This window comes from Prunus dulcis, chromosome 3 (genome assembly GCF_902201215.1).
Source record: "Prunus dulcis chromosome 3, ALMONDv2, whole genome shotgun sequence".
In the NCBI taxonomy this organism is placed as follows: domain Eukaryota; kingdom Viridiplantae; phylum Streptophyta; class Magnoliopsida; order Rosales; family Rosaceae; genus Prunus; species Prunus dulcis.
In genome coordinates this window covers 22,086,113-22,108,853 of record NC_047652.1, presented here as the reverse complement: position 1 = coordinate 22,108,853, position 22,741 = coordinate 22,086,113, and the positions used below count along the sequence as shown (strand labels likewise).

At 39.1% G+C, this 22,741-nt stretch overlaps 3 protein-coding genes across 5 annotated transcripts; 2 read left to right on the top strand and 1 right to left on the bottom strand.

Moving 5' to 3' along the window:
* LOC117623270 (thyroid adenoma-associated protein homolog) lies at positions 1-8,413 on the top strand. Its single transcript, XM_034354181.1, has 4 exons — positions 1-3,489; positions 3,731-4,002; positions 4,753-5,349; positions 5,813-8,413. Exons 1-4 carry the CDS (start codon positions 115-117, stop codon positions 8,259-8,261), a joined length of 6,693 nt encoding a protein of 2,230 aa, XP_034210072.1. The 5' UTR covers positions 1-114; the 3' UTR covers positions 8,262-8,413.
* Positions 8,414-8,729: 316 nt separating this feature from the next.
* On the bottom strand, positions 8,730-12,537 carry LOC117622037 (NAP1-related protein 2-like). Its single transcript, XM_034352545.1, has 10 exons — positions 12,239-12,537; positions 11,279-11,401; positions 11,127-11,177; positions 10,902-10,976; positions 10,618-10,731; positions 10,479-10,540; positions 10,183-10,240; positions 9,850-9,906; positions 9,509-9,553; positions 8,730-9,025 (listed from the first exon to the last, which is right to left on the bottom strand). The coding sequence occupies exons 1-10, from the start codon at positions 12,365-12,367 to the stop codon at positions 8,975-8,977; spliced, it is 765 nt and encodes a 254-aa protein (XP_034208436.1). The 5' UTR covers positions 12,368-12,537; the 3' UTR covers positions 8,730-8,974.
* Positions 12,538-16,361: 3,824 nt separating this feature from the next.
* On the top strand, positions 16,362-22,724 carry LOC117620787. Of its 3 annotated transcripts, none has more exons than XM_034351013.1 (13): positions 16,362-16,550; positions 16,638-17,146; positions 17,394-17,460; positions 17,675-18,073; positions 18,866-18,996; positions 19,130-19,238; positions 19,363-19,508; positions 19,652-19,728; positions 19,834-19,951; positions 20,085-20,287; positions 20,438-21,813; positions 21,984-22,225; positions 22,344-22,724. In XM_034351013.1, the coding sequence occupies exons 1-13, from the start codon at positions 16,542-16,544 to the stop codon at positions 22,384-22,386; spliced, it is 3,429 nt and encodes a 1,142-aa protein (XP_034206904.1). In that variant the 5' UTR covers positions 16,362-16,541; the 3' UTR covers positions 22,387-22,724. The 3 variants fall into 3 exon arrangements, with proteins under 3 accessions (XP_034206904.1, XP_034206903.1, XP_034206905.1); XM_034351012.1 differs by having other exon boundaries at positions 21,960-22,225; XM_034351014.1 differs by lacking the exons at positions 16,362-16,550; positions 16,638-17,146 and having other exon boundaries at positions 17,449-17,551; positions 21,960-22,225.
* Positions 22,725-22,741: the final 17 nt, after the last annotated feature.

The following is a 22,741-nucleotide window of genomic DNA, read 5'->3' as shown; positions in this document are numbered from 1 at the left end:
GAGAGAGAGAGAAATTGGCTCCAATCTGACGTTTGCCCTAACTGCTGGTTCTACGTTTCCAACTACTCACCAGCACGCAAGCACACACCCACCTCCAGGTCCAAGTTCACAACCATGTCCTCCAAATGGCGTGCCATACAGCACCGCCATCGTTACACTTACAATACCGTCGTTTTCCCCTCTTCCTACACGGAGTCCCTGAACTCCCTCCCATCACAATTATCCAGCTTAAAATTCTTCTCCCAACTCAAAGAACTAGTCTCTCTGAACTCCACATATGCCCAACTCAACCACACTAAGGGACTCGCTGCAGCATTCGGGGACTTACTCACCAATGGGGACGAAGCTACAGTCGCCCAAGCGGCGCCGTTTTACTTGGAGCTTCTTTTTCTGGAGAATTCATTGCCTTTGCATAAAACCCTTGTCTCTGTTTTGGCCAAGGCTCGTACTTTTCAGGCTTTGATCGGCCGATGCTATCGTAAGCTTTGCGAAGACTATGGTGGTGGCAAAGGGAAGCGATTTTGTGTGTCCCGCTCGGCTTTATCGGTGATGGGTATGCCCAAGTTGGGGTTTTTAGTTGAAATTGTCGAAGAATGCGCGGTTTTGATTGCTTTGGATACAGTTTCTAGCTTGAATGGTCTGGTTTCGGAGACTAAAGGGTCTGCTCGGCCTTCGCCGATTGTTATAGAGCAATGCCAAGAGGCTTTGTCTTGTTTGTACTATTTGCTTCAGCGTTTCCCTTCTAAATTCGAGGAATTTAATAGTTCTAGGAGTGGTTTTGATGCTGGCCATTCGAATGTTTTGGAGATGAGTGTGACTGTCGTTTTAAGCATTTTGAAGTCGTTGGCGTTTTCGAGGGACTGTTATGTGGCTGCTGGGGTGAGCTTTTGTGCAGCTTTGCAAGTGTGTCTCAGTCCTGAAGAGCTGAGCTTGTTTATATTTGAAGGTATATTTCACCCAACTGATTACAGTAGTTTGGATGCTAATTCTGAAAGTGAAAAAAGGAATGCGATAGCCAAAGTTCCTTATAAAGGGGATATATACACTGAAATATGTAATTTATCTGACTTGAGTAGACTTTGCTTGATCAGAGGGATTCTTACAGCGGTTTCAAGAGCTGTGCTTAATTCCCATTTTGATATGTCAAGGGGTTATTCGAATGGTTATGAGGTTCATACAAATGGTGGCAACTGTGTTAAAACCATACTGTATGATGGAATTTTGCCTGAGTTATGCAACTATTGCGAGAACCCTACCGATAGCCATTTTAACTTTCACACTTTAACTGTGTTGCAGATTTGTTTGCAACAAATAAAAACCTCAATGTTAGCTAATCTTACCATCCCATCCGAGCATTATGATCCCATCCCGGTGGAAATGGGAACCCGGATATTGAGAATTGTATGGAATAATTTGGAAGATCCTTTAAGTCAAACAGTCAAACAAGTTCACCTCATTTTTGATCTTTTCCTAGACATTCGATCCACTCTTCGTTGGTCAGAAGGTAGTGAGAGAATAAGGTCATTCTTGCAAAATATTGCTTCAGATCTTCTCCGTCTGGGACCTCGCTGCAAGGGGAGATATGTTCCTTTAGTTTCACTGACCAAAAGATTGGGTGCAAAAACTATGCTGGATATGAGTCCTAACTTGCTGTTTGAGACTGTACATGCATACATTGATGATGATGTGTGCTGTGCTGTCACATCATTTTTGAAGTGTTTACTTGAGGACTTGCGTAATGAGTGTTGGAGTAGTGATGGTGTTGAAGGTGGTTATGTACTTTACAGGGAGAAATGTTTGCCTCCATTTTTGTATGGACTGGCTTCTGGGGTTTCAAAGCTCCGCTCTAATTTGAACACTTATGCTCTGCCAATTTTACTTGAAGTGGATGAGGACAGTATATTTGCTATGCTTTCTTTTATTTCGGTTGGTCCAAGCAAGGGCGAAAATCAACTGTTATATCCGGAGCTCTGTCGTGGAAACATGGAACTGAGAGTTGAACAGAAAGTGGCCATCTTAGTATCATTGCTCAAGGTATCTCGTCTTCTTGCGTTGCTTGAAGGGGACATTGATTGGTGCAATGATTCTGCAGTACATGAGCAATTTGGTGGGCTGGAAACAGATTTCCCTGATCGATATGCTCTTGTTTCTATCAAAGGGATAAAGGTTGAAGTTGTTGTCGAGTGGCTAGTGCTGGCATTGACCCATGTTGATGATTCATTACGTGTGGATGCTGCAGAGACACTTTTCTTGAATCCCAAGACAGCTAGTTTGCCTTCCCATTTAGAACTCATGTTATTGAAGGAAGCAGTGCCATTGAACATGAGGTGTTGCTCTACAGCTTTCCAAATGAAGTGGAGTAGCTTGTTTAGGAAGTTCTTTTCTCGGGTTCGAACAGCCCTGGAGAGACAATTCAAGCAGGGAATTTGGGAACCTCTTGAGCATAACAACAGCAATGAAATGCATCTTTCAAGTAGAAGCAAGCATACTGAAGCTAACAGAGCAAGTGATCTTTTTCATTTCATGAGGTGGTTAAGTTCATTTCTATTTTTTTCATGCTATCCTTCTGCCCCTTATAAGAGAAAAATAATGGCCATGGAGCTCATTCTAATAATGCTTAATGTTTGGTCCATTGTGCCTGCTACCCAAGAAAAAATCGGTTCTTTGTCTTTGGAAGACCGTCTCTATCCCTATAATAAAGGAATCACTTTACCTGATTCAACTTTGTTGTTAGTTGGATCCATAATTGATAGTTGGGACAGGCTCAGAGAGAGTTCTTTTCGCATACTGTTACATTTTCCCACCCCACTTCCTGGAATTTCAGATGAATATATGGTCCAGAACGTGATTTTATGGGCTAAGAAATTAGTTTGCAGTCCACGAGTGAGAGAAACTGATGCTGGAGCTCTGAATTTAAGGCTGATTTTCAGGAAGTATGTCTTACAGCTAGGATGGACAGTCCGAGCTTCAGTTGATGTAGCTTGCCTTCCTTCACAGTCTGGCTTGGAAAACGGAGATTATCAGACTTATAATTCTAGATACCCTGCGATGGAATATATAAGATCACTGATTGATTGGTTGGATGTTTCCATAGTGGAAGGGGAGAGGGATCTTTCTGAAGCATGTCAGAATAGTTTTGTTCATGGGGTATTACTCACACTACGATATGCTTTTGAGGAACTGGACTTCAACTCTGACGTAGTACTGTCTAGTATCTCAGAGATGAGACATTCATTAGAGAAGCTCTTGGAGCTTGTGATGCGAATAACTTCTTTGGCACTCTGGGTGGTTTCTGCAGATGCTTGGCATCTCCCTGAGGACATGGATGGGATGGTTGATGATGATGATTCTTTCTTATCAGAGGTTCCAGATGAGGTGGAAGTGAAAGCATCTCTATTGGAGCATGAAGACAGAAACTCTAAACTTGTGCAGAATAACAGGCGATCAGAACAGAGTGTAATGGTTGGCTGCTGGCTTGCGATGAAAGAGGTACTTGAATTGTTGTTTACTTGTAGTTTGCTACTGAATGCAGCTATATATTTCATTGCTGTGATAATGTTTTTTTCTTCTTAGAAAATGGATTTGTAGTTGAAACTTTATAATTTAACCCTCAAATGCGTAGGATATATGATATTGTATTGTGTAGTATGTACTGTCTAGACCAAGATTTGGTAAATTTTACATTAATGAGGACCATGCATTTAATGGTTAAATCTTCCTTAATTTTCAGGTGAGTCTTCTTTTGGGAACTATCATAAGAAAGATTCCTTTACCAAGTAGCCCTTGCTCAGAATCATTAAATTCAGAAGGCACCTCTTCTTGTGCTTCCGATGTTTCAGTTATGATAGCTTCCAATGCAATGCTTGATCTGAAACAACTTGAAGCAATTGGGAATCACTTTTTGGAAGTCCTGCTGAAGATGAAGCATAATGGTGCAATTGATAAAACGAGGGCTGGATTTACAGCTCTTTGCAACCGCTTACTTTGTTCAAATGATCCTCGGTATGTTTCTGTTTCATTTGAACTTTTTAAAGTCTGTACATTCTAATATCTTATATTATTGTATTGTTTTATTTCAAGGCAACAACTTTAGCATAAGATTCTATGTATCTAATGATTGTTATTTGTTGAATTATGCCACCACCATTCAGAAGATTACTTGTTACAAAATATATGAGGAGACAAAAGAAATAATTCAACCCCATAGTATCTGTACGCTCTTAAGGAGTTAATCAAAGCAATCTAGGTTTAATTTGCAAAGAAAATTTAGTGAGCAATATCCTTTGGTACAAAATGACCGTAAGAGGGAGCATAAATATGAGCACGAAATGACTGCAAACTGTCTTAGACTTATGAAATCCAAGGGTTCGCTGAAAAACTAAGAAGCATGGATATGAGTGCAACACTAGATGAACTTATTAAAAGAATAGAAAAGAAAAGAAACGGCAGCCTTTATGCATATGCTAACACACAGAACTTCTGAAAAGGATTTGGACGTATAGCATGATGTAATCATGACAATCTAATAGGAAGGCTACTTTCCCAGCTAGGTGCTTTAGTTTTAATTGATGGGATACATTCTTAAATTCTTATATGACCAGCTAGGTGCTGTTAATCTCATCCTGTCTATAAGAACTTTACTGTTGTATATGACTGATGTTAACTCTTTCAACTGCATCATAGAGATTGTTACTTGTTATAATACATAGGCACGTGATCGATCCATTTTCTGAGATGGTTTTCCCTGTACAGACTTTGTAAATTAACAGAATCGTGGATGGAGCAACTTATGGACAGAACTGTTGCCAAGGGTCAAACAGTGGATGACTTGTTAAGGAGAAGTGCAGGTATTCCTGCAGCATTTATAGCTCTATTTCTCTCAGAGCCAGAAGGTGCACCTAAGAAACTTCTCCCACGGGCCTTACGGTGGCTCATAGATGTTGCTAAAGCATCATTTATGGATCCAGTTGAAACCAACAGCTCTAATTGCGCCTCGAGTAAAGTATCTTCGATAAAGTCAGACAAAAGTTTTGAGTCTGTGGTGTCGTCAGATATAAATATTAGTGACAAGGTTTCAAAGATCCGTGATGAGGGTGTCATTCCTACTGTACATGCATTCAATGTACTCAAAGCCGCTTTCAATGACACCAACCTGGCTACTGATACTTCAGGTTTTTCTGCCGAGGCTATGATTGTTTCAATTCGCTCCTTTTCTTCTCCCTACTGGGAGGTTCGGAATAGTGCTTGTCTGGCATACACTGCTTTGGTGCGTCGCATGATTGGATTCCTCAATGTCCAGAAACGAGAGTCCACAAGGCGTGCACTAACTGGGGTCGAATTTTTTCATCGGTACGGATTCCTTTGACAAATTAATCAAATAATTTTTTGTCTCTTCCAGTTGGATCCTCCCTTCCATGTTTTTGAAAGTATTAAACTTTACATAATTGATTTAATTTCAAATCCCGAAAAGGGGAATAAGGATAGGCACTTAGGAAACATAATTTTTAGGTTGTTAAATTTGCTTTTGGCACTTGGGAAACATTTTAAAAGGGGAACAAGGAGCGGCATTGATTTGTTATTGCTTTTCTCTAAACGTGAATTGCTGTTGTTGAGAATGACTAATGCATTTTATCTATGATTAAATGGAGAACATGCACAAAAGAACCAGTATGCTTTGTGTACACTATCATTTGGACTTTACTTTCTTTCATTTTGAACTTATTTCTTACTATCATGGGTTCTTGCTGAATGCACTGAGATTATATTAGGCTTTCCTGAATAAACTTTAATCTTAATGCCTTTTTCCATGAAGGTATCCCTTACTGCATCCATTTCTATTCAAGGAACTGAAAGTTGCTACTGAGTTGCTTGGGGATGGGGTATCTGAACAATCTAAATCCAACCTGGAAAATGCTGTGCACCCAAGCTTGTGCCCTGTCTTGATTCTGTTATCCAGGCTGAAGCCCTCAACAATCGCAAGTGAGACTGGAGATGACCTGGATCCTTTTCTGTACATGCCATTCATTAGAAGGTGCTCAACCCAAAGCAATTTAAGAGTCCGTGTTCTTGCATCTAGAGCTTTAACAGCCCTTGTATCAAATGAGAAATTGCCAACTGTTCTCCTCAATATAGTATCTGAGTTGCCTAGAATAGATAACCAAGACACAGTGACTCCTGAGTCGTCCCTATTATTTCACAATACCAAAAGACGACACCAGTGTTCATATAATTGGATTCATGGAGTTCTATTGCAGTTAAGTTCTCTCTTGGATACAAACTGTAGAAATCTGGCTGATTTCTCAAAGAAAGATCAGATTCTAGGTGACTTATTTCAAGATCTTTTACCGCATTCATGGATTGCAAAGCCCAGATGGTGCCCTTGTCCAATCCTCAATGCTTCTTTCTTAAAGCTGCTGGATCACATGCTCAGTATTTCAAGGACATGCCATTTGAGCAAAAATTTCTATGCTTTCCGCAACCTACTTTTGGAGTCATCTACAGAATGCTTAGATGTAGAAGCTTCTGAGGGGCACTCATATTATGATCCAACAATGGCAGAACTCCGCCGACAAGCAGCAGTATCCTATTTCAGTTGTGTGTTTCAGGCATCTGAGAAAATGGCTGAAGAGGCGTTTAAGATGCCTCAGAGGCGTTCTCAGATTAATTCAAGATTTTTGAAGATACCTGAAATGGAAAATGCTTTTGTGGGACTCCAGGAAAGGCTGGTACTCTCTCTGTCAGATTCAGAATATGAAGTTCGACTTGCAACATTGAAGTGGCTGCTGAAATTCCTAACATCAATAGAATCTGGTAGTGAGTCCGATGATTATAGCTGTGAGATTAGGATTATTCAGCACTGGAACAGAACTAACCTCCAAACTACATTGGTTAATCTCTTAGATGTGGAGAAGAACCACAGATGCTCATATTACATTCTGAGGATTCTGTTCACTTGGAATGCACTGCAGTTTCAGAAGCCTAGGGATGAAAAGTGCACTGAAACAATTTACATTGGTGGTATGGAATATGATTCTGTGTTTCTGCTTTGGGACAAGTTGATTTCCTTGTACAAGCTCACAAGACATGCAAAAGCTCGAGAAACACTCATCTGCTGCATGGGAATCTGCGTAAAGAGGTTTGCAGGTTTATTTACAACATCGGTTCTTTCTGATGTAAGGATGAGGAGATTAACCGACAACAGTGAGTCTGATCAGTTAGAAAAGTTGACACAACTTTATAGCACAATTTCCTTTTTCACCAGCGTAATTAAGAAACATAGTGCTTCCTCTGAGCCAGTAAACATGCGCAAGGCGGCAGCAGAGTCTATCATAGCATGTGGTTTGCTAGAGCAAGCTGAGCTTATTGGTTCTACTTTGTCCAATAACCAAATCCCTTCTGAAAATCCGTACTCTTATTTTGAACCCAAAGAAGCTGTTAATATTTACGCTCGTCAAATACTAGATATATGGTTCGCATGCATCCAGCTGTTGGAGGATGAGGATGATGGAATTAGAGAGAGGCTTGCCATGGGTATTCAGGGGTGTTTTACTTGCAAAAGATCTGGAAGCTCCCATAGTGGAGTAGTTCCAACTCAAGTGGAGAAAGTGATAGGATCTTGTTTTGAGCATCTATCTTCCATCTTTGGTCACTGGATCGGGTATTTGGATTGTCTTTTACGCTGGATGCTGAATGCATCGAATTATGAGGTGGCCAAAGGAGATCTTGTTAGACAGGTATTTGATAAGGAAATTGACAATCATCACGAGGAAAAGTTGTTTATCTGTCAAATTTGTTGTTCTCAAATGGAGAAGCTTCCAATTTCAAAATCTTGGGCTGTTGACTTTCTGAACAAACAACAGTTTAGGGACTATTTACATGATTGGAGACTCAGATTTTCCAGCCAGTTGATGTCATTTGCCAAGGACCGCATTGGGCAACTAGGCGGGGCCGATTGGGTTGGTGGAGCGGGCAACCATAAGGATGCATTTCTGCCTGTGTATGTCAATTTGCTTGCCTTTCATGCTGTCTCAAGTTGCATATTCAGTGGGAAAACTGATGATAACATGCATCTGCTCTCTGATGTTGCTGAACTCTCTAGAGCTATAAATCCATTTCTTAGGAACCCTCTGATTTCTAACCTGTATTTGTTGGTAGTTAAATCTCATGAGGATGCTATTGGTTCGACCGGTGATGGCATGATCCCTAAATTGGGAGAGGATGCAATATGGGATGGATTCAATCCCCATTTTCTTCTTAGTTAAGATATAGTTTGTATGATAGCCATGATTCATGTTGTTTACTCATAGGAGGTTTGGGAGAATTTCAAGGGAAGTAACTTTTCGTCTTTTCTTTCCTTTTCACTTTTTTTTCCTGGGAAATAGTATACAGTTCAGCCGAGCATATTGTTACTCTACATGTCAACTTTCTTTATGCATGTTTTTTTGGAGCTTTGAGATTCAATGAAACTATCCATTAGACGAACAAGACTAGAAATTCACACACAAGAAGACCAACGAGAATACTTTTGTTTTGTTCTTGTTGCCTCGGTCAACATGGATAACCTTTTGTGTGTGGTTTTTTGGGTTATTGAAGATCTTAAAAATTAAAATTAAAATTAAAACGGATGTCCCAGAAGGGACAAGAACTTTTTTTTGGGCGATTTTTATTTAAGACTTCAAGCTCTGAATGTTAAAAAAATTAAATAATTGTGGATAAAGTAGACAATAACATGTGAAGTGCGCAATGCAAAATTAATTCATTCTCAATTGATTGGAGCTAAAACTCATTCTATTTGGTAGGTAAACTAACACAGAAGAAAGGTGCAAACCAAAAAGTCTAAAAGATCAACTGAGACTAATTTATATGCAAGAAGTCTGCCAGGCGATAAGCTAATTCCCATGTATCTAGAAAGTTTCATATTTCTACTGCTCCAATCCATGAAAGAGTAACAAAACTGAAGTCAGTCCGAAAGAATTTAGCTATCCCCCTCGTTATCGTCTTCTCCATCATCATTCTCACCATTCTCCTGCACATGCAATTTCAGAAGTTGTCAGGATAGTCATTAAACTCTCTAGGAATATTCAAGGTGATGAACTCTGCTTAGAATGAATATATTTACATAAAAGACTGGGGGAAGGGGATCCCGTTTTTCAGGCCATGAGAGGGCTGATCGACTGGCCTCTTACAACCCACACAATCGGATCAGTGAGACCCCAAAAGCATGAATATATAAAGACAACCATGGCTCCAAAATAAATTGCAGTTGTGGGGATTAATTGGTTCCCATTGAAAATTAGCCAACACTTGGTTTTGTAACATGTTGCATGCCACTATTATGCAAGACCAATAATAGGTAGAGATAAGCAATCAAGTAGAACTCAAACTATCTTCACCGTGCAGCACACTGGTCTAATTGCAACATATATTAGAAAATAATCATTTCTCTTTTCATAAGAGTTAGAAAAGAAGAATAATCAATGCTTTGATGATGGAAATTTATATTAGTTACCATTTCATTATCTTCATCACCTTCAGAATCCTCTTCATCGGCCTCCTGGAACAACAAATTCAAAAGTTACCTTGCCTACCATGGTTAGATTGAAAAGGGAAACTTTAAATAACCTTCATTTTATTTGTTCAGGGTAAATAGACTAGCACTCCCAGCAAGTCTTGGACATAAGACCTCGCCCCCCAACCCAGACATATGATGAGGAGACGAGATGCCATCCCGTGTGTGAGGTATTTAAATGAAAGATATCTTCCCTCAGTCCACTTTTAAATAATAAAAGAAGGGATCTGTTGATAAACATTTAAAAACACAAATAAACAAACGTGAGAAGAAAATATTACATTATTGAAATACTTGAGAGGATTGGGCCATAAGTCGTCCTTAATTATCTCTACCATCTGCAATTTCACAGTAAACGATCAATCAGTAAAGAATTAAGAAGAAAACGAAAGGGGATTTCTAAGCCTGTAAAATTGACTCAGTTAAAAATGATAAAATTATAACTAAAAAACCACACATATGGCGTAACAATTACCATTGATTACTTTTGATGGTTACTTTTGAGATCATCAAACAATTTCCTTTTTAAAAGAAGTACTTTAGATATGCAAAATTAGCATGCATATAAATATACAACCATAACTTAGTGAATAAAGATTCATAAGAACAGTTACCTCTTCATGAAATCCAACCATATCGTCCTGTTCACTTTCATTAAACCAACTGAAGAAGCTGCAATTATTAGAGTACTCATATGTGAGTTAAAGAGCATGAACTACAAAAAGTAAGGGGAACAGGCAAGAAACAAGATCCTCAACGTAATAAAGTACTTATTGGTTCAGTCATACAAAACTGGACTCACACTTTATGCCAAGCGACAAAAGATCCTAATAGCTCATAAACCCTTTAACCCCAGCCTAATTGAACAAAATTAGGTATAAATGAGCAAATAGGATGAAAAGAATTGAACCTCTGCTCAGCATGTGGTCGTTTGTTTCCTTTTTTCTCATCATGAACTCCATTGGCAAAACCCTTCAAACTTACACAACTCAGTAACTTTTATGAAGGGAGAGAAAAAGAAGGCAGAGATGCAAGTGTGTAGTGAATACCATGCCCTCCTTCCATTTGATGGTAGTACCAGTAACCTTAGTTGTCTCATCATCAACGAATGCAAAGGTTTTAGTCAGCTTTGTATCTTGAAAATAAGGATTCTCATTAAAATTCTGAAATAGGGGAATAGGAAAGAAGTATTAGCAAAGAGTAATTCAAACACTATCAGAGCACATGGGCATTATATATTTGAAACAATATCCAAAAACAGCATGCGAAGAGGACAAGCCATATTATATGCATGACTAAGGTAAACTTAAGAAGAAAAGAAGAAGAAGCTTACAAACGTGATAGAGTATCCTAACGTCTTATCATCTTTAAAGTCCTCCACATCAAGAGAATTTAAATACTTGAAGATCTAGGTCAAGAAGAACAGAAAAGCAATAGTATAGTCAAACAACCAGTCAATTCCAGTCAGCTGAAAGAATTAAAAAGACAATAATTTAGGAAAACGAAAAGTTACTCTAAAATAATAATGTTTGGGTTATTAGCAAACTAGTTGTCAGACCTTCTGGTCTTCTGCAGTCAAAATATCACAAAGCACAGGATGGCTCATGAACTGCGTGAAACAACAATGCCCAAGTTATATACATGCACGTATCCTATATTAACCATTAAACATTTCAAAAAAGATGCTGCAAAAAAAGATGTATCACTAACAGAAGTCAGCCAGAAGTCGGGAATGGTTTTTATTATCTCATTCCGTTTCAAATAGACGGGCCTGCGTATCTCATTAAACTTTTGTTCAAGTTCCATCAGTTTGTCACCCTCTTCTTCATTAACCTGTGGGGCACCCAAGCAATTTCAAGCTTCATCAGCATCATATACCAATCAAAAATCTTAAGCAGTATATAATGAACCAAACCTTTCTAAGAGAAACACATAAAAGTGCACAATGCATAAATCGAACATATAGGGGCATATTTAGAAATCCCACGAGTTTTTATTTCCCCCATTAATTTCTTTAGTAACTTTTTATCACAAATCAACCAATATAGAAGGAATGATTTGTAGGAATTTCAGTTATCAACGTTGTCATGACATGACCTACTGGCGTTGCCAACTACATTATTCTGCAAATTGTACATGCTTCTATAATACCCAAATTTACAAAGAGATTTTAACAAATCTGATGAAAAAGGGAACAAATGAAAAGAAAGAAAAAGTTCGTACAACTAACCCAAATAGCCTAAAAGACTCTCACATGAACAAATATTGTCCTTTTCATAATTCCCAAACCTTGAAAACCCCAAAGATCAATTTTTATTTATTTATATAGATAAGCTAAATATGCATATGAATTGCCTTCACCTCTTCTAAAATACCAACAAAAGAAAAGACAAATTCAAATTCGGATATCAACAGCAACCAAACCAGAAAACAGAAGGGAAAGAAAACCAAAAACTCCATTGCAATCACAAAACAATAACTACAAAAACCGACTCTAACCATCCTTATTCAAACAAGCAAACCCCAAAAACGCAACCATATCATATTCCAGATAAAGGCCAAATTCACACATATAAGTTATGATATACACACACTTATGCATATACATTGTCTATACAGATATCTACACACACATACGTAGCACAGATAGAGAGAGACAGGTCACAGAACCTTGTCAAGGTCATCTTGAAACTCCTGCAACTTCTCAATGTTAAGGACAAGCTCAGTATCAATGTGATCAGTCTCGTCCCCCGGAGCTCTCTCAGTGAGCTTCGCCTTCTTCCCCTGGTCCGCCACCATTTTGAAGCAAAGCCTAGTTTTGGAGAAAAGAAAAAGAAAAACCCTAATTTTATGTCGGGAAAGGGAGGGAAAATCAGGCAAGGGTTTTGTAATAATTATTAGTATATATAGTGATAGAGGTCGCCTAGGGGTTTCAAAGAGGAAGAAGGCTTTTTCTTACCGACAAGACTATCAAGCCCCCTTTTTTTAGCGAAAGACTATCAAGCCCGCTGAGTGTGCGTGGGCTTTACTGTCCTTTCACATTCTCACTGTTGTGCTGTGTGGGTGTTAAGTAATTTTCGGCATGCCCATGGTGTTAACTTATGACTCCTCTTTGGTTCATATAACGAATTTGATGGGAAATTACTTCACATGTCTTTTCTTAAAAGATGGCAAATGAAATATTCATTTCTCACGTTTGGTAATGACGGGAAGATAACTAGGAGATTTCCTTTTGCTTCCTTTCCCATGTTTGTTTTGAGTAGGAATGGAAAACAAAGTTTGTATAATTTTTCAATTATATCCATATTAAATCAAATAAAAAAAGAATGCATGTAATGATACATTGTTCATGAGGACAAAATGGTAATGAAAAATGTGCATTGAATGTTGACTCATTTTTCCAAAGTTTTCCATGAGGAGAGAAAACGAAACCCAAGTTGAGAGGAAGGCTTCATTTTTTCCCTTACTTTCCCATGTGCTAGGCAACCATTTCTCATGCCCGAATTTGCCAAACATAGGAAAGTAATTGATTTCTCATTTCAAAGCCTCATTTCCCATAAACCAAACGGTGCCTTAAACTACAACGTGGGTATAATTATTGATATATAAACCTTTAAATAATATATCAAAACAAGTGTTATAATTTATGTGAATTTATTACCTACGTAAATCATAGTTTCTCGTGTTAGTACGCAAGGAAAGATTCTTAAATGCTTGTTGTGTTGCGAGAATTACTCACACCACCTTCACGCCACATACTTTAATTTCTCATGTTATAGCGAGTAAGGAAATATTTTAGGTGTGTCTACCGTATTGTGATGGCTACTTAATAACCTTAATTTCTTGTGTTAGTGAATAAGGAAACATTTTGGGCAAGTATATCTTGTGGGAGAGATTATGGGCCTCACTTTTAGTTAAACCCCATGGATCCGCACAAGACAAGTTCTTTGGGCCTCAATAAAAGCCCAATTATTATAGTTTGGGTCATAGGGCATGGCATGATTCGCATGAACAAATCGTTTGGGTCACGGGTATGACATGATTCGCATGAACAAATATAATACAGGTCCTGGTCTTACTTTTGTTTGTCTCGTTGGGTCTCCTCGGTTTGGCCCCGTTTATTGTCTCTGCATTTGGGCTTGTTTTCAATGATGAATTTGTGTTTTTTTCTTTGTTTTTGTTTTTACGCAATTGTTGAGTGGAAAAACTGGATTTTTTTTTTCTTTTCTTGACAAAGCGATATTTTAAAAGTCTATTTTGAACAACTCAAATGTACAAAAAGGGAAATCAAATTTAAGTGCAATGGGTTGGCTCGCTGCCTTAACTACTTGACCTAAGTTATGTTCACAACTAAAAAATAAATTGCATTAAAAAAGAAATTCGATATCTACAGAACCTTTGTGGCAAATATAAGTAACACATAGCATAATTATAAGCTCATGCATTAATTTGTTATGCGAGGCAAACTGCTTAACTATTATTTAACTAAGCAAAGTAGGCCAGGAGCTTGAGGTGAGCCTGGGCCACCCTGAGCTTGATGTTGCATCCGCTGGATGTTTAACCAGTTTTGTTTGATCACTCTCCTGAGTTTTCCAGGTCCAAACCCTACTGGATCCTTCTCCTCCTCCTCCTCCTCAAGATCGAAGCTGTAATTCCGATGAAGAACATTCTTCATAAACAACTCCTTCAATGCAGAACCCTCTTGCCCTCCATCCTTTGTGGTAGCATGTGAAGGAATTGGCACGGGCTCAAGCCTGACCAAATATTGAGCAAAATAGGTACGTGGCCGATTCGCACCGCTTTCGATTTTAAACACCATCAAAAGCTCCGGTAAGTTACTCAATGCAGCGTGCAATTTCCCATCAATGATTTCCACGTCGCAAAACTCGACCCCTCTAGCGCTGCCTTGATCAATGAGTGTCCATGATTGATCGGACGGTGTACAGAACGCCAGACGGCCTCCCGAGCAAAGGGCAGCCACAAGACAATCCCCGCTTGCTGTTGGTGACGAAGAGGCCACCACTTTCTTGAAGAAGTTTGGTTGGTTGCTGCCATGACACGGGACGGTGGACTGTGACGGGAGCATCACCCGGTCCTCGTATTTTGGGTCGAAGAAGAAGTTCAAACACTTGCGGCTGTTGTGAAGCAAGTGGAACAAAGACCATGGAATGTTTGTGGAATTATTGAAACCATCTGGATGCCAAAATTGATTATCAACCATAATCAACCAACCCTCAATTGACCCAACACAATCAAACCTATTTTTTTTACAAGCGGGATGGCTTGATTTGAAAAACTTTTGGTCACTTGGACTTAGGCAGCGACGTGCATTGAGGGGAGGAAATTGAATTGAGCGAAGCATAAGCTTTAGAGATTGAGGAGCATAATGGTCCATTGCTATATGATCAGAAGCTCGACCCAATATGTTCCTTGCTTGCATCCAAATCCCCCTCCCCATCTTCACTTATTTTCGACCGAAAAAATAAAATAAAATCTTCACTTATGAATCTCTTACGAAACCCATGATTCAGCGGAGAGCTTCCTTGAGCTAGATGATCAGATCAGCTTCAGAGATTCAAAAGGAATTGTGTGTAGTGGGTTTGTTTGTGCTCACTTTTATATAGTTTTGGGGAGTTTCCTAGTGCGAAGTGGATTTTGATTTTCAACTTTTAAATTCCTATTTTCATTGACCCACTTTCCCTTTTTCCTCTCTTTTTTAGTTATTTAATATTAGTGTGTGAAGTGACAAACCGGTCCATGCAATATTTACCGAAACTTCAGTAAATAAAAAGCGATTCCTTGCATATTAGCCGATTTATTTATTTATGTATTATTATTATTTAATTTTTGTTATTGAGAGATGTGATAATATATTAAATTCATACACACAACGCGAATATTAAGATTCGAACTCAAAATCTTATATGAATGAACAATTATTCCAAATTACTACACTAATGGGTACTTTGCAATTATCAATTAGCATATCATATGAGATGAGTGATTATATAGTAGGATCACAAACTCATGTATTTGGCATCCTCATGTTGTTGAAACTTGAAAGGGGTAGAAAAGCTGCTCACATGGCACAAAAGAAAAGAAAAAAGAAGAGTTTACTAATGCATGATTATTGTTTAAATATTAAACTATACCAAATTACAGGATAGAAGAAAACAATAATCCAACGTTTAGAACCAAAGTTAAAGATTTTTTTATTTTTTTATTATATAAGCGATGTTTTAATGGAAAATTTGAACACATAATTTTGGTACGATTATATATCATCATCAGGACCTCAGTACACCATATTATTGAGGCCAAAAATACCCTCAACAAGTAACAACTACTTAAGTAAGTTAAATTCGAAGGTATACATAAGTCAAAATTATCCAAATAAATTATTGACATAAATAAGAAGTGTAGACTATATAGTTTTCATCCTAAATATGAATTTTTTTTGTTTGTCAGGGCCTAAATATGAATTTGGTAAACTGCGAAGAAACTCCGCTGCTGGTCATTTAACTAAAGTTAGCCCAGGGCCTCGAGCTGGGCCCCACTGAGGTTGACGTACCAACCAAGGTGTTTATCCATTTTTGTTTGAGGACTCTCTTGAATTTTTTGTCAAGGCCCTTGATATAGGGGCTTTTGTCTTTTTCTGCCAAAACAAAAAAAGGAAATCAATTATTAAATTTGTTTTTTTGATAATAAATCAAGTTTAATTAACCGTCTGAAGTCCGCCTCTATAAGTAAAGACTGGCCCTACGCTTCCCTCCCATTTTGTCTATCGGTTGCTTCTCAGAAAGAAAAGACCGGACACTGAATCGATTTCATGGAGACGAAGAACCTTTCACTAAAACCGTAAAATTAGGGTTTCTTTAGCAGCTTAAAGCTCGCGGTTTCAGTGACTCTGATAATGTGTGCTGCATTGTGCGAGAAGTTCCGAGCTTGATCCGAGCTCAAACTAGGGATTTCAATGGATCTGGTGCGATATGTGCTATTCATCTTGATTATCTTTCAATTAACCAGCATTTTTATTTGAAAAAGTACTGAAAATCCTAATTAATCGCAGGAAATACAAAGATTCGGAGCCACGGAGCTCTTGATCAACTCGCTTCCCAAATGCACCTATTTCTCTTACAATCGCGATGAAAAGCTCGCTTCGCATGCGGAGGACGATCTCCGAAACGAGACGAGTGAACACTTCGACTTCGTTGAAGCTGAATCGCTCTTGATCAAATCGGTTTTACGAGACAACAAGGATCAACTCGTAACTCACACGATACGACTCGCCGAGGCCTCCACGGTGCCCCCAGACCGAAGCACAGTCTCGAAGCTTCTCCACCTCTGCTGTAACTTCGACTCGCCGGACTGCGCCTCAGCATTGCTCGGCGGGGAGCTTGGAACGACGCCGTTGGTGAACGAGTTCGATGACTCGGGAAAATCGGCGCTTCACACAGCGGCTCTGGCTCACGCGGCCAAGTGCGTCGAGGTCTTGCTCAAGAAACACGCTCGCACGGGCCTGAGGACCAGAGACGGACGAGCACAGCTAGCTCTGGACCTGTCTCTGTCTAGCGCAAGGTAACAGCCAATTAAAACGTTCAAAAAACACGTCGTTTTAGCTTTTTATACCTTAAAAGGTAAAAGATGACCACTTCCCCATAAACACCACTGTAGAAATTGCCTCATATAGAAAATTTGCTTTTGCCTTTTCAGTTCGCTTTTGACTATTTCACATTTTTATTAATTGAAGCTCTTTTTTTTTTTTTTGTTATTTTTCTTTTCTTTACATTAATTTTAATTCATTTTCATCGCCTTGTGATTTCAGGATGGATGTGATTTGGACTCCAGATGAATACACCCTTGAGGATTTGGTCGTCGTTCTCGGCGAAAAGGTTTTTTGTCTTCTTGAATTAACAAGTTATTTGCGAAGCCTGTTTGGTTTCTTAGAAAGCTATTGAAAAATAAAAGAAACTGATGAAAAAGGTGACAGCTTGAAAAGCTCCTTGCTTTTATTTTTCTTCAGCTAGCAGTTAACTCTTTTAAAATCCATTGGATAAAAATTACCAAAATTTCAATTTGATATATTTAATTTTCTTTCCATCTCAGGATTTGACCACCGTGAGACTTCTCAGTGAAAAAACCAAGGAAATCGGTCAGGTGGCCTATGCAAACGCCGTTGAAGGGCGTATAGTTGCTTTAGCGGCTCTGCTTATTGTAGCCGCAGAGAAGATTAGCGAAACGGTATTGGAGTTGCGTGATAACGATTCGGCTTCTAAAGAGAAGGTGACCTTATACGAATGTGTTGTACGGGAAGCTTTGTCCCTGGTCCGTCCAACGACGCGGTTGGCGGCGGCGAAACGCACCTCGACGGCCACCGAGAACGACAACTCCGAGAAAAGGAGGCTTTTGCTTCTCGAGATAGAGTTGCTTCAGCTCTTCGGAGCTGTTGCTGAAAGCGGTTGTACGGACAAGAAGGTGACGTCACCACTCATCCGCGCGGCCCAGGTAAGCCCAGCGTTGTCTTCGTTCTTTTAGTTTTTTAATATAAAAAGAAAAACAGAGTGAAAACATAGCAAACTCTCTCTGTTTTTCTTTTAAATAAAAGAAAGGAAGGAGAATGGGAAGTTGAGCCTCGATTTGACGATCATGAAAAGAACGCATCCATTTTGGGATTTGTAATGGATTACTGAATTGATGACCCCACTAAACATTCTTTTTAAGGTCCCAATTGAAAGAAGTGTAGGGATTGTTTTGAGTCCTCGTTCCCTTCTCATCCAGATGCTGTTTTCTGTGCTCTGGTTGTCAAGTGGTCGGGGTCTGGGCCTTGATCTTGTTTTATGGCCTATGTTGGGTTTGGAACTGGGTCTGCTTTCCCTCGGGCTTCTTTTTCTGGCCTTGTCTTGTGGGCCTCGGTGTTTCTGTTTCCTTGTTTCCTTGTTTAATGAATTGATTCTCCGAAGGAAAACATGACGGACGCACGTGTCACAAACAGAAGATGTAATATAAGAGAATATTGCCTGATATATATCTAGGCTGTACAAATAGTTCAACATGTTCCACCTAATTAGTTTTTTCGCATGCAGAGTGATTACTCCATAGTTGTAACTTATAATAAAATCCCGAAGAAAATATGTCAAAACTCAAGATTGCATTTTTTTTTATAAAAAAATTGTTAATTGAAGTCCCTTTTTTTCAACTATGGAGTGAACAAGTACCATTTTATTGTATGCTTCATATCTGTGTAGTATTGGAGTTTTATTGTGATGTATGATCAGAAACTTGTTAAACTTTGGACAGGTAGGAGATGAAGCCGTCATGCAGCTGCTTCTGCAGACAGATATAGATGTAAATGATGCTGATGCAGAAGGAAATTCTGCTCTTCATTGGACCCTTAAATTGTCGAGATCGTTATGTCCACAGCAGATAAAGTCTCTCTCTCTCTCTCTCTCTCTCTCTCTCTCTCTCTCTCTCTCTCTCTCTCTCTCTCTCTCTCTCGCGCGTACACACATAGATGCACAGATTTAATTACCTTAACAGATTTTTGTTGTGTTCTCGTTCCAGAATTTTATGGCTTCTCATTAAGCATGGTGCACGAGTAAGCCAAAGGAATAAATTAGGATTAACTGCCTTACATATTGCTGCTGGTAATGGTAATTCAGAGGCACTTCAGGTATTGTATGTTTTCTCTTCAGCATAGCTCTCCAATTTTCTTGAAGATCAACTTCCTCCTGGCAAAAAAATATTGATTAGCTTTGAGTTTTCGTGGAAGTCATTAGTATCGAACCAATTGGCAGGTCCTTCTATTGGAAGCCCCAGATGGTACCCAGTATAAGACAGAAATTAAAGAAACCCCGCTGTTCTTTGCTGTTAGGAATGATAGTATGGAATGTGCTGAGCTTCTTTTGAGCTGGGGAGCAAGTAGTGAAATTCTCAATCTGCGGTAAGAAACAATTGAACCCTACTCATCCAGTTCAATGTTAGTATCTTTTTTTTGTAGTTGTCTCTTGGAAGGTGGCCTCAGATTTCTAGCTTTGAATGCTAACATTTATTTCTACACGTCTGCAAAACGGTTAACATTACCAGTAGACAAAGACCTATTGACCTGACAACCTCGCAAGATATGCGTTTCATCTTGCTGAACCCAACCAGTGTTAACCTCAGTAAGTTGAATTTCAAAATGTGTATATAAGGAAATAGCGAAGCAACTGCACCAATCAATGTGATTCTGTACATTTGATTTCACATTCCTAATTTTTTATTTGCAGGCAACAATGCTTTCCCCAGTCAACATAAATGTATTGCTTGTTCACAAGGTGATGAGGCTTTTTCAAGCACCTGCGAAGCACTTCTAACCATGACAGATGAAGACACCACTTCTGAAAGGTAGATCAAGTTTGTGTGATATATGCTTGTGAGTGGGTGTGGGGGTGTGAGCACGCAAGTGCTTGTGCATGTCTACCTATGTCCTTAATCTATTCATATGTTCTCAAGTTTCTATACTTCCTGTGCATTATAGAAAAATTCACTCCAGCACCAAGGTAGAGATTTGCAAATACTTCGTCTCTCCTCGTGGATGTGTGAGAGGAGCTAAGTGCTTTTATGCACATGGTATGGAGGAGCATCAGAAAGTGAAGCAGGAAGCAGTCTGCAATCATTCTCACGATGCTAAAGAACTCAAGCGCATCTTTGTAGGAGGACTTCCTCCTTCAGTGGGATCTGGTTAGTATTATCCACCTCTGAAAGCTTTGACAAAAAAGCCTTTAAGTTGTATTGATTATGAATACTCAAGCATTGATCAGTGATTTAATTTACAGATATATTTAACATTATTTCTCTGGATAAACTTTCTTATGTTACTTTGTGAGGCAGATTCCTTGGGTAAGTTCTTTGAAGAACAATTTGGGCCAGTGGATGATGCCATAGTCATTTTCTCTCAAATAGAAAACAAGATACAATCTCGAGGCTTTGGATTTGTCACATTTAAAAAGGAGAAATCTGTTTCTGCAGCTGTTCAAGCACACTATGTCTCCATGCTAAACAAACCAGTCGAAATAAAAAGTGTGGTACCAAGATTGGCAGCTGAGTCGGAGAAATTGTCACCTCGACAGCAAGGACAAGAGAAGAATTGCCGACCTCAACTTCCACCACAGATGTCGTCCGATGAGATGATTATGGAAGCAAACAAACCTGAACAAGGTTCTTGGCTTGATAAGTTACTCCATGGCCAACCAAAGACAAGTCCCATAAAACCTCGAGCACGTAAAATCTCAAGCCCAGAAGATAAAAGCATGCCTATTTGGCTAAAGGCTTTTAAGAAGTGGTTTCCTGGGTTCTTACAAGATCTGTCAAAGCATCCAAGGAATGGAAAATATGCTCTATCTTCTCTGAAAGGTGATTTCAGGGCTAAATTTGGCTTAGAACTGGATCATGCACCTCTTGGATTCTCCAAGCTGAGTGACTTCATCAAATCTTTCTCCAACTTATGTACCGTTAAGGTTGACCCTGTAGGAAAAAATGGATTTCTCAATCACATGATCCTCCAACCAAAATTCAGGCATCATCACCAACTCTGTCAATGTCATACACTCAGAATGTCTAGCAATTCCTCTGTTTCTACAGCGAGCGATGATGGTGGTAATTCAAAGTGTCTTCAGGACATTTCGACTGATGATGGTGGTGATTCAAAGTGTCTTCAGGACATTTCAACTGATGATGTTGGTGATTCAGAGTGTCTTCAGGACATTTCGACTGATGATGTTGGTGATCCAGAGTGTCTTCAGGACATTTCGACTGATAATGTTGGTGATTCAGAGTGTCTTCAGGACATTTCGACTGATGATGTTGGTGATTCAGAGTGTCTTCAGGACCTTTCAGTTGATGATGGTGGTGATTCAAAGTGTCTTCGGGACCTTCCAATTGATGATGGTGCTGGAAACTTGGGATTAAAGGAAACCAGTAGCTATAGGGAAGAGAAACCCTCCCATGGGCATCATCCTGAAGTGAATTCAGCTAAGGATGCATCACATTGCATCCACCCAAGGGTCCTGCAATTCTTGAAGCCAGATCCTCTGTTCCACGGTAAAAAAGAACTTGATGTGAGCAGTGAAAGAGGACAATGCATAGGAGAGCTTAGAGGAAGCACTAATAATCGGAGAGACCCACAACAGCATCTGGTTTTGGAGACCCTTGCCAGAAAAAGGAACAAATCATTTAGTTACTTCCTTCGTGACTTTGATTTTTACAAGGTGAGAAGTAGCCAGTTGACATATATATCAAATGATTTTAGCGTTAGAGTGTTCATATATACCGTGCATATTATTATAACATTATGGTGATACATCATAAGATATAGTTTCACAATGATGATAGATATAATCATATAACACTACAGTATTATGATGCACCGAGCACGCAGGATTATAAGGAATGCATTTTGGAGGGAAAGTGTTTTGGATGCAACCAGAAGCAGATGTTATGGGCCAATTTTCCATGCCAACACTTGCTGTGGTGCAGCTCCTGTAAAGTACAGGCCATACTGGCTGCTGGTGATTTTGAACACAAATGCGTGGTGTGTGATTTGCAAGTCCACAAAATCATCACACTTCCGCGCCATGATGACTTCCCACCTATTGTTGATCCTGCAGCTTATTTACCAACGTAAGATCCAGCTGATTCGATCCACTTGCTTAAATTCTATATCTCTAAATAAGTATATATATATATATATTGTTTCATTTTTGTTTTCCTAATATTGTTTTTCTCCCTCCCTTTGTAGTCCATTGATGAAGAAGACATCTCCATTAAGTGGTAACAGATGAAGTCAATGCAGTCAAGGTTTTCATGCAGAGAGGAGAAAAGCTGCAAGTGAACCATAGATGATAGTTAAAGATGCATAGTATATGTGGGTGTGGGCAAACTGTATATATGCACCCCAGAAAAGGTCAAAAAGAAAAGAAAAGGCGGGTTGGGCCACGGGGTCTCCCTCCCTCTATACTAAAACTACTTTTGAACTCCGGTTAGAATCCTATAGACTATAAAACTACTTTTGAACTCCAAGTGCTCTTTTGCTGATGTCTCTTTTTGTTGATATTTGGAGGACAGAAATCTGAATATAGAATGAAAATATCAAGTCCTCTCACAGACCTCTTTTTTTCTCCGTGTCTGTCTATGTAG

What these genes read in the sequence shown, in the direction of transcription:
- LOC117623270 (XM_034354181.1), top strand. Translation starts at nt 115, where the DNA reads ATGTCCTCCAAATGGCGTGCCATACAGCACCGCCATCGTTACACTTAC. An exon ending in GCTGGCTTGCGATGAAAGAG is followed by an intron (nt 3,490 to 3,730) that starts GTACTTGAATTG and finishes CTTAATTTTCAG; the next exon opens with GTGAGTCTTCTTTTGGGAAC. An exon ending in GGGGTCGAATTTTTTCATCG is followed by an intron (nt 5,350 to 5,812) that starts GTACGGATTCCT and finishes TTTTCCATGAAG; the next exon opens with GTATCCCTTACTGCATCCAT.
- LOC117622037 (XM_034352545.1), bottom strand. Translation starts at nt 12,367, where the DNA reads ATGGTGGCGGACCAGGGGAAGAAGGCGAAGCTCACTGAGAGAGCTCCG. An exon ending in TTCAAGATGACCTTGACAAG is followed by an intron (nt 11,402 to 12,238) that starts GTTCTGTGACCT and finishes GGTGCCCCACAG; the next exon opens with GTTAATGAAGAAGAGGGTGA. An exon ending in CTCTCAAGTATTTCAATAAT is followed by an intron (nt 9,554 to 9,849) that starts GTAATATTTTCT and finishes TTGTTGTTCCAG; the next exon opens with GAGGCCGATGAAGAGGATTC.
- LOC117620787 (XM_034351012.1), top strand. An exon ending in GAAGACACCACTTCTGAAAG is followed by an intron (nt 19,952 to 20,084) that starts GTAGATCAAGTT and finishes TGTGCATTATAG; the next exon opens with AAAAATTCACTCCAGCACCA. An exon ending in TCCTCCTTCAGTGGGATCTG is followed by an intron (nt 20,288 to 20,437) that starts GTTAGTATTATC and finishes TTTGTGAGGCAG; the next exon opens with ATTCCTTGGGTAAGTTCTTT.